Raw genomic sequence first — 10,964 nt, 5'->3', positions numbered from 1 at the left:
TGGTTGTCGGTGTGGTTGTTGGTGTGGTTGTGGGGGTGGTTGTTGGTGTTCCCGTCGTTGTGTCCGTGGTCCCCGGTATCACCTGGGACGTACTTGCAGACCCAGCTGTAGATGAGGTAGCCGTGTTACCTGCAGGAGAAAATACCCAGCACATCGTACCGTATCCCTGGTCATAAATCACACTCGATTGCAAGTCGCACCTCCATTTTCAGGTCTATGTCGTATCGTTTCGGTATATTCACTTCAGTAGTATATCATGCTCGATTGTAAGTCGCACCCCCCCCCCCCCTTTGTTAGCCCTGAAGTTGAGTGTAAAAAGGTGCGACTGATATTCAGGGAAGTACGGTGTCTATAGGAAAAGGGAAAGGGCTGAGGAACTACAAGCTACTTCAAATATGCTTTACTGTCATCCTTGGCTATCCATCCGAGTCGATTACATTGTCCATTCCACTACTTGGTCCGCCAAGTTAAAATTGGCGCTTATGTTCTCACTTGGTTTTTCGGTGTTCTGCCTGTGTCACACGGCGTGAAACCACCGATTCACCATCCAAACATAACCATTGACCATTGCATCGGGCGACATGGCAGCACAAACCATCACAGCAGTTGCTATCGGTTCGTTTGAGTCTTTTTGACGGAGCTGCCGCCGACGAACACTTCCGTCAGCACAAGAAAACACTGCAACCTCCGCTCGAGTCGTAAAATAGTTCAGGATGTTCGCATTTCAGAGCGATGGAGAATACAGTTTCTGTCTAATTCCAGCTGTCTGAAGGGGAAGGATTGTTTACCCCAGGGAGGTAAAGAAAAGCTGAAAAGCACTTCGCGAGCTTGAATTTCAGTGTTTGCACAGTACAGCGCCTAGTGAAGGGCTATCACCAGCAAATCGCTGACGAAGAAACTGCAGCTCCTGTCGACATCTCCAGAAAGTGAGACCAATCCGGCGGACACACTTTGAAGCTCACAGAGGACAGGGCAAAGGAGCTAATCAAAATAAACACCAAGTCCTGAGGGAAGCACTCGTGCAAAGGACTTTCAGGAAACTAGGCGAAAGGCCTGGTGCACGGCGTTAGGACTTATGCAGTACGGACAGGTACTGGTGCTACATCAACCGGAAGCTATCACGGCGCTGCATGTACAAGCACCAGCGGCTCGTGTGGGTACTGATCAGCAAGTAACTATTATTAGTACGAGATGCACAAGAGGCGATTTGAAAAAAGGACACTGCGTGCCTTTTTGTCTCAAAGTCCCATTATTGCGACGAACGGGGATAACACTTACATCCAACATGCGGGCAGTCTCACTCAGCTTCTTATCGGCAAGGTGACAGTCACGTACTGCCTTTGAGCGTGATTCAATACGAGGAGAAGTGGAACAAGCTATGAAACGTGCAGCAGCTGTCCGGATCGAACGTTTTGAGCTCTTCCTTCAGCGACGATAGTGGCGAGGAGGGTGTGTAACTTGCATGAATTTTCGACTGATTTGCTTACTGACATGTAAATAATCATGTACATAGTGCTTTGTGATCGTGGCATGCTTCAAATATTCGTCTTTCCTGCCTGAGACAAGTGTGAAGATAAGCGCCAATTGTAACTGAGCGGACCAAGTAAATGTTGTGCAGGCATATGTATAGCACTGCTGGCGGCACCATCCTTGTCGAGAACGATACAGACACCACTGCAGTCACACACCTAGGCAATTCCTGTAACACATGACACATTTAAACGTTTTTTTGGGGATTCCTGTGTCGGGTTCGATGCCTCAACAGTCCCAGGATACTGATGCCAAAAGGCAAGAACAAAGACATCAACTTCTACGGTACTGTCGGACGCCGAAGAACGGAGCACCGAAGAACGGACACCCGAAGAACGACCAGGCTGGAATGTCACCGAACACAGCATACCGCATTATCTCTAATATAAGCACAGTCTCCAATAATAGAACACCTTGGGGCGGTATTCAAAAAACAAAGTGCTCAGTCTCCATTATAAGCACACTGTGTAAATTCATGATCTGCACCGGCGAAAACCCCCTGAAATGTGTGTGTCTGGCATGAATTTGGCATGGCAACATGCCTCTGAAATGAGGTTGAAATAATAATGGAACAGTCTCCAATAAAGGAACGTCTCCATTAATAATAGCATGGGACGGAGGTACATTTAAAAAATATAGGACCGTGCTTATACTAGAGATAATACGGTACCAATGTATGCACTGTGAATCAACTGTGCTTGGAGTGTCATACATGAAAATAAGAACGGTCCAGGCTAGGAAGCTGACCCCCCCCCCCCCCCCCCCACCCCACACACCCACCCACAGTTCTTCGGCGACCGACAGCACTGTAGATACAAGTCCAACTGCAAGAGTCGGTGAGCCAGCTTACCGCCTATTGGGCAGCAGACCACTCGAATCTGATCCATCTGGATGATGCTCCACGCAAGGGTCTTTCTGCTAATCCAGGTTAGCTGGAAACACAAATAACAAGTAAGATGCCGACACAACAGAGTTACCATCTGGTTCAATACCATTCTAGCACTTTAATCATTTTATCACCGAAGTTGAAGTGTTCGCGTTTTCCCTTTCATTGTTTTTTTTCAAACTCTAAATAGTTATGTGTTTTCCAAATTTCCAAAGACACAAGAATGAAAGGAATTGTCTGGAAGGTTCCGTTCACCACGTGCCTCCGACAAAATTCTCTCCGATTTCATAAATCGTGGAGCTCAAAATGGTGTGAGGGCAGAAGACCAGGTTAGGGCGAACAGACATTTTAGGGACAGCAAAGCAAGTTCCCTTTTGTATGACGTGTGTCCGAGCTTGTCCAGTTATTGAAAAATTAGGTAGAACAGATTTTAATTTATCGAAAAGACCGCGAGTAAAAGTACACCGACAATTTGTGAAAATACAGCAATAGATTAAACTCGGATGGAGAGCGAAAGATTGAAATTAAAAAAGACAGGACCATAAGTCAGTGTTGGACAAAACTGATAACTCGTACGTAAACTTATGGTCCTCTCTTTTTTAATTTTACGGTAATAGGTAAGGCTTTGTTGCACAGGTTCTTTGTTGCTGTTAACTCAATATTGTATGCCATCATCGTAGACATGAGCATCAATTCTCTTATCTACAGCCTAGCATGTAACTCACAGTAAACTCCTTGGAAAAGTCGGCGGGGAGAAGAAACGAGAACCTTTCGACGTCAAAGTACGCTGGTTTCCCCGCCGGGAGCGTCCAAACCACCTGCTTCCGGGAGGACGGATTGGAAAAAGTCAGCTGGACTTCAACGGCACCCACGGCGTCTTTGTCGATGTAGATGAAGAAATCTGTTGTGCAGTTGTAACCGAGTGCGGCCGGGGATGGCAGGGACAGAGTGACACTGGACGTCTGGCTATGGGTGGATTGTATAACATAGTTATTGGCTGCATGACACAACAGGCACAAAGGATGGCAGGGAAAAGAGATTCAGAGAGGTAGACACTAGGAGAAAACGAGAGATAACGAGATAACGAGAGAGAGAGAGAGAGAGAGAGAGAGAGAGAGAGAGAGAGAGAGAGAGAGAGAGAGAGAGAGTAAAAGAGAGAGAGAGAGAGAGTAAGAGAGAGAGTGAGAGAGACAGAGAGAGACAGAGAGAAAGAAAGAGAGAGACAGAGAGAGAGAGAGAGAGGGAGAGAGATGGCAACAGTATACGGATCGATTTCTGTAAAACCTTTTTTTCATTTTAACGACAGATTTCTCCTCGTTAACTCGTTAGAACTGTCACTTTATTATACTTTACAGGACTTTATTTATAGTTAGAATCAAAACAGGCCTAATCCTAATAACAATGGACCCACTGGGAATAAAAAAATTGAAGAATGGTGTCGAAAAGTAGAGATAAGAAAAATGAAAGAAAGAAAGTGGGTATCGTATTTTCCGGAGTATAAGCCGAGCGCCCATTTTTTTTCGCAACGAAAGGCAGACATCTATCCTATTTATCAACGTTAATTTGATCATCGGTGTATAAACTGCACCCCTTTTTTGAGGTGAAATTTGAGTGTCTAAAATGCGGCTTATACTCCGGAAAATACGGTATATGAGATGAACAGCAAGCTGGGAACAGAGTAAACTTACGCAAGTTTCCAGCAGTGGGGAAGAAAATGGGAACGCGGGTCCACGATGAGTTTGCCGGTCCCAGGAAACCATCCAAGCCACACTCAAAGTCAAGGAGCTTGTAGTGGTGGCAGGCTATGCGAACCATGCAAAGACGACACAGAAAATGACACGCAGAACAGTGAATCATCCAGGGCCGTCGAAAAGCAGTCAATTTGGTGTGGCACGCCTCTGAAGTACAATTTACTCTTGGGGAGGGAGGGGTGGCTGAGCTGAAATATTTGGAATTTTCCAGCCCAAATCAGTGCATTAATGAGAACAGTATTGGACCAACACAGAACTCTCTATTCATTGCAGTTGGCTACTCTTCCTTACCGTCTTGGCAGCAGGACATGCGCACGTCATCAATTGCGACATCACTGAGGATGCTTGTTCCCAGCTCCACAGTGAAATTCAACTACGGAAAAGAACACACAATGAGAGAACTTCCTGCATTGATGATTTCAACAATGCTCACACGTTTGTAGCATTTGATCTTCTAACAATGCTCAGTTATATACCCAAGCCACCGTTTACCAGGCTCAACAGGGCATCCTTATTAGGGTGAAAAATACAAAAAACTGATTCAGTAGGATTGTATGCATGCATACTGCCCTATAAGTCTCCCGCCCGCAAAGTGAACGTGCACTCACACTTGTCCGCTTAAATTTGCACTAACAACCACAAACATACACGCATGCACATACACACACACACAAACACACACACACACACACACCTTGACCTTTGACGCCCATCGCCGGAGGCGATGATAGCAATGCTACGGCAGGAGCCATAGCAACACACACACACACACACACACACACACACACACACACACACACACACACACACACACACACACACACACACACTACTACTACTACTACTATAGCATGACTGCCCATTGGGCAATGTCACCCCCGGAGGGGGCCAGAGTTTGGAGTGCACCGTCATTGGCAGGACTTCTGGTGCCTCGTCAAATCTTGCTGTCGTCGGAAACGTTTCGGGCAATGCATGCAGATCAGCGGCAGTGATTCCCTATCGGCTGCAGCAAGACGTTTTCCACGGTTACAGTTATGGCGGTTAAAACCAGCCCGGGACTTGAAGCAGCGATTGCAGCGTTGACAATGCTGGAAGCAGCAACTAGCGAGAGACGCCGTCAATGCCGTATCTGCATGTTCAGGGAGTGCAGGCTGGCAGCGATGAACTGCAAGCCCACCCTTACTACGGAACCATCGGCAGCAACTGACGCACTGTGCTGAACCACGCTCACACACACACACACACACACACACACACATGAACTTGTACTTGCTCACTGCCAAAATTGGCCACGTGCGTCTCCTCGAGAGAGGTGGAGAGACTCAAGACGAATCTCGGAAAGATGACACAATTGGCCATTGAACCGCCCAACAACCGATACCCTCTCATGTCCCACACTTTGGGTGGACTTGGAAATGATCCCACATATGGCCTCACCACATCACAGTTATTGGTTGAGTACAAAGTTCAGGGAAAGGATTGACGGCATCAGGGTATTCGTCCCGGGAGCCAACAACCCCCCCCCCCCCCCCTCACACACACACAGATTGCCAACGTGTACACACGCGCACGACTGGAAAACACGCAAAATCGCACCTGGAACGTAGGCCCGGGTCTGAACCAGGCCAGTCCGCCCGCCCAGTTTGTTGCAGTCGTGTGCTGACCATGTGAACACCAAGTGTTGTCGGCGCCGTTCGCCGTGAGAATCTGCATGGCAGTGCGGCCGATATCTTTGCCATAGAGGCTCACGAAGAACGACACAAAGCACACGGTATCGTTGGTCAGCCGAGGAACGGTGTAGATGGGTGAGAGAAGTGAGGCACGGCCTGGAGACCTGGGTAGTGACGCTTCCACGTGGAAATATGAGCCCGCTGGGAAAGAACATAACAGCGAACACAATGTACTGATACTGTTCAGTGTTTGTGTGTGTGTGTGGGGGGGGGGGGGGGTGTGCATAATATAATTATATATTATCTGTGTGTGTGTGTGTGTGTGTGTGTGTGTGTGTGTGTGTGTGTGTGTGTGTGTGTGTGTGTGTGTGTGTGTGTGAAATGGAAAAATAGGGATACACTGGCCAGAAAAAGCCACTTCAATCAGCTGCGTGGTGGATACTAGGCCAACAATTGGTGGCGGTCAATTCATCAGCCTTGCAAGCCGTTGAATGGTGTGATCCCAGCACAAGTTGCTATGTGTGACATAGCTGTTCGCTATCATCGCTTCCGGCATGTCTGAGGTCTGAGGTGTGTGTGCACGCGTGCGTGTGTTTATGTACTACTGCTACTGTCGGGGACATTGAAACCCGCTGGGAATCAAGCGGCCACGGGGCACTGGCCGTGCAGTGGCGACCAATGCCAGTCCACATTCACGGTGTGCACGTGACCTACAGAGCCTGTACACACTAAAGGCAGTAAGAGGGCCTGCCCCATGTCACGTGCACCACCCCCCCCCCCCTAAAAATTTCGACCTAGTTTTTGAACACGCACATGACCATGAATGAAATGCACACCAGCCATCCTACACGTATGCGGCCGTGCACCCCTCTAAACGGGGGACCAGGGACACCCCTGCAACTCCTTTGAGGATTTTTGGTCACAAGCGCGTAGCATAGCCGTTGGAGGTGGTCCGGCTGGAGGGGTCGGGGGGGGGGGGGCGTTGGGGGTCGGGGGTCTCACCGGGAAAAATTTGAAAGTAAGGTGCAAAATCCTGCATTGCGGGCACTTTGAGCATTGTGTTAAAAAATGTGGTCCGGCCAAAGCCGGACAGGCCGCACCGGCTACTATGCCCCTGGGGGAGGAAGCTCCCTTTGTATTATTCCTTTTTCTTTCACCGAAGGACGTACCCAGAGTGCTGACAGTGCTCAACACCACAAAGGCAGAGCGTAGTACACAACAGAACAACAAGGACAATCAAGGCTTGTTTGCTGCTACTTTAAGTTTCATGCTCACGCAATCATCAGGCAACATGAAGATCGGGTGACTTTTTCTTTCATAACTCAAAGGTAGGGTTGTGTTCGACGTTAGGAAAGGAAAAGAAGAAAGAGAGCTCAGACTCGGATGGAGAGCAAAGGATTAATATTGAAAAGGAGAGGACAAAATGCTTACAGGTTATCCGTTTTTTTGTCCAACTCTGACAATTATAAGCGTGATGCTGGCGAGTCAGAAGGTGCAACGATTAGCACAACACTGACTGATGTGATACTGACATTCAACCACCTGATGCTTAGCTGCATCACGTCTTGAATGCGCAAACCAACAGCCTTCCAAATGGGAAGCATGCTTAAAATAATTGTTAGTGTTGGACAAAAGATGCACAGTGTTTAAACCTTTGGTCCTCTCCTTTTGAAAAGACCAGTTCTCACCATTGTTCGCTGAGCCGCTGCAGCCTGGCAGTCCGACAGTGTGGTCGAATGCAGGCCCCGTTCCCGTGCTCAGCGCTGCACCGGTGTAACGTGTGAACTTGGACTCTCCCGACGGGTCGGACCGGAAGCCGTCGCTGCCGCTCTCGAACGTTGCCGTGGAGATCAAGTCACCTGCGGCGCAACCTACACGACAAAAAGGGAAATAGCAATGCACTCATGCCTCGGTAATCCAGACCCCAAATGTACGGGCACTTCGGTACCTTTTTGGCGAGTTTCAGTGGAAATATTCCTACTCTTTCGTCACTTTCCGTGGAAAAGGTGACGTCATACGCCATATCCATGGCCTTTCTCCATCAACATGTATGTGATTCGGAGTTACGGACATTTCAAAGTTACCGGCAGTGCCCGGTCCCGGACCGCCCGGTCCCGGACCGCCCGTATAAACGAGGTACGTGTGTAAAGGAAAGCTGGAAAAGTCTGCATCTCAGACACAGCTGTGAGATATTTTGTTTTCTGTTCGACCCTCTTTCAAGTTGTACATTGTACTGCTTTAAGGCGGCAAACTAAAATCAATCAAACAAAAACAATATGGCGATGACTTCTTTCTCGCTCGACTTCACACCTACAGTGGAAAGATGGAAGTCATTCACCGTGCCACCAAACACGTGTCACTAGCATAGAGACCAGTGCATTGACGTACAGATAGGTGGTCAAACACCGAGCGAGAACAGGAGAGGCGGACAGAGTTTCAGGCAGACCGGACAGACGGACACACGTGTGTGACACATACACATACAAACACACACACACACACACACACACACACACACACACACACACTGGATAATTTCAGCACTTCACTCACCGGGACAGCACCTGACAACTATACCTCCCAGAGCGATATCACCGACTAATACTGAATCCATCACCGATTCAAATAACACTTGAAAGCCAAGCTACAGACAAAAGACAACACACACATACCAGTGTATATAAGTAACACCCACATACACGCAACACCAAACACAATATCGTTTCTACACTGATGAACTTTCGCTGACCTACAATTCCGTAATCACGAAAACACGATGGAAATTGGTATTTTCTTAGGACTGTCAAGACGATGACGCAGAGAGTGAATAATAGGGGGGGGGGAGAGTAAGTTGCATTTATAGAGACAGATAAGTCCAACACATGACGACTGAGACCTCTACAACAGGGTTTTAATAATTTTTACTGATACCTGAAAGAAGGTGCATATTTTATGCGCAGGTGGGGAGAGAGAGAGAGAGAGAGAGTGTGTGTGTGTGTGTGTGTATGTGTGTGTGTGAGAGAGAGTGTGTTAGAAAGAGAGAGAGAGAGAGAGAGAGAGAGAGAGAGAGAGAGAGAGAGAGAAGGTGGAAAAGAGAGGGAGCGACAAGCAACACATGGCAGTCCTCTTTTTGAACAAAGATGTATCTAACGCTATCTAGTTGTGATGAGATCGGTAGTCGGGAAAAATAACAACTTTGGGTCACCAATGCAAGAATCCTCTCCGATCACGCTATGGTATGACATCGGGTGGGTTCTCTTCTAATGCTGCATGCTAATTATGACACCGACAAGTCGTCATTTTGCCACATTTCTGAGTTACTCCTTATCCGATTTTCGTCCCTCAAGTACGGTGAGCCAATGATGTGGTGCATATGTTGTTACGTACCGAAAAGCTCGTGAGACCACTATCCTCTCCTCCAATCGGGGCTGAGCCGCTGTTTGTCGGTATGTGGACATCGGCATACGCCCACGTGCCATTCAAACACTGTGAACCCGTCCGACTCCAGAGAACGTTCCTCGTGCTGCCCGATAGCGTCTGTTCATAGAGTTCGAGAGTGCCTGTGCCAGGTGGAGAGAACCAGGAAGTACACACGTGCACACACGCACGCACGCACGCACGCACGCACACACACACACACAAGTACACACTGACATGTGCACTCGACCACACACACGCACACACACACACAGACACATGCAAACACGCACACGCATCTCATTTCTTTTGCCCTAAGCCAGCGGATCACAGTCCCCACCACAAGTGTACTACTGCTTCACCAGCACTCCTTTGCTAAGTGCCCAGTACTGTATTTCCCCGAATGCAAGTCGCTTTTTTTACACTAAAATTCAAGAGCAAAGACGGGGATGCGACTTACAATTGAGAGTGACTTTCTGCTGATGTGATTATATTGAAACAATTCGGCTCAAACCTAAAAATGGGGGGTGCAACTTATAACCGTGGAAATACGGTATGTGGATCATTGATGTCAGACTGAAAATGTTGAAGCTTGGCAGGCAGAAAGCATGTGGTGTAGTGCATGGCATTCACCTCGAATAGCCGAGAGAATGCACCAGTGCTATTGCTCCGCATTTGCTACTAAAAGGGGGGAGGTGCGTGTTTGTATGGGGGGGGGGGGGGGGGAGCAAACAAAACTGGTTAACGTTTAGGGCTGTCATACAGGTCTATATCCACGGCTGGATAAACGACATCTACTCACGATTCGCACAGTAACCTGTGCAAATGGTGTGCGTATTGAATGCGCAACTTGCTCTACGTACTGCATTGACTCACGATTTGCCTTGCCGTTCATACTGTAGTAGAAGCTGACGTAGCACCTTCCGAAGAAGACGTCTGGTTTGGTGAGGGTGGGCGACTTCAACTGCTCTGCTACGGGAGTAAGGAGTTGGGCGGTGTTGATGTAAGCGTAGAGTGTTGTACCTAAACCAGCACAATTCAAAGCATTGAGCATTACATTTACTTAAAGAGACGGTCAGTCAAAACTCGTAACTTTGTGTCCTTTCGTTATCTACCCATAATTATAATTAAATAGCTGCCGAGATTTTGTACATTAACAGTATGCGCTGTGTGCCATCTCACCTGTTGGCGCGGTAACTCCCGCTGGTGCCATGTTAACCCGGGTCCATCCTAGTGATGCGTTCGTGCCGTAGCCAGTCCAGCCAGTCGCCGTCGCTGCGCTAGCAAAATTCTCAACGTTGATGTACTGGCATGAATTGTAGCCATCTGTGCAAATCATGAACACAAAGTCAACGCGATGTTTGTTTTAATAATAGAGCTATGAATAAAATGGAGGCCGCGGACATCACCCAACTAAGTTGCTTGCTCGACATGTATGTGTATCCTATAACAATAATATAATGATGCAGAATCAATTTTCTGTCCCTATCATCAGTGAATTTTACGCAACTAAAGGTAACCAATGAAAGAAAATGTAAAAAAGGAGAAGAAACGCATGAGAACAAGTTATGCAGCAACTATCCACGACTGTAACAAGATGATAAACGGTCAGAAAGTGCGATGAAAGGGCACAATGAAAGTAAATGAAGGTAAATAATCAAACAGGATACAAAAACAATTCTTTTTGGGTTTTTAAAGAGTCGGCGTGGA

The 10,964-nt window shown here is 47.7% G+C and overlaps 1 protein-coding gene across 1 annotated transcript in view; it reads right to left on the bottom strand.

Annotated features, from left to right (window-relative positions):
• Window positions 1-10,964, bottom strand: part of LOC135829052 (mucin-2-like) — a 42,241-nt gene that overhangs the window by 29,884 nt on the left and 1,393 nt on the right. The window contains exons 2-12 of the mRNA XM_065341458.1: window positions 10,437-10,580; window positions 10,131-10,277; window positions 9,225-9,397; window positions 8,391-8,481; window positions 7,526-7,708; window positions 5,764-6,038; window positions 4,459-4,540; window positions 4,105-4,218; window positions 3,142-3,413; window positions 2,381-2,462; window positions 1-129 (exon numbers count right to left, since the gene is read on the bottom strand). The exon at window positions 1-129 is cut by the window's left edge and continues 999 nt beyond it. Coding sequence (XP_065197530.1) covers window positions 1-129; window positions 2,381-2,462; window positions 3,142-3,413; window positions 4,105-4,218; window positions 4,459-4,540; window positions 5,764-6,038; window positions 7,526-7,708; window positions 8,391-8,481; window positions 9,225-9,397; window positions 10,131-10,277; window positions 10,437-10,580 — 1,692 coding nt within the window. The remainder of the gene's footprint in view (window positions 130-2,380; window positions 2,463-3,141; window positions 3,414-4,104; window positions 4,219-4,458; window positions 4,541-5,763; window positions 6,039-7,525; window positions 7,709-8,390; window positions 8,482-9,224; window positions 9,398-10,130; window positions 10,278-10,436; window positions 10,581-10,964) is intronic.

This window comes from Sycon ciliatum, chromosome 13, assembly GCF_964019385.1.
Source record: "Sycon ciliatum chromosome 13, ocSycCili1.1, whole genome shotgun sequence".
Classification (NCBI taxonomy): domain Eukaryota; kingdom Metazoa; phylum Porifera; class Calcarea; order Leucosolenida; family Sycettidae; genus Sycon; species Sycon ciliatum.
Note: the sequence above shows the minus strand (reverse complement) of the source record. Positions and strands in the feature narration are given on the sequence as shown.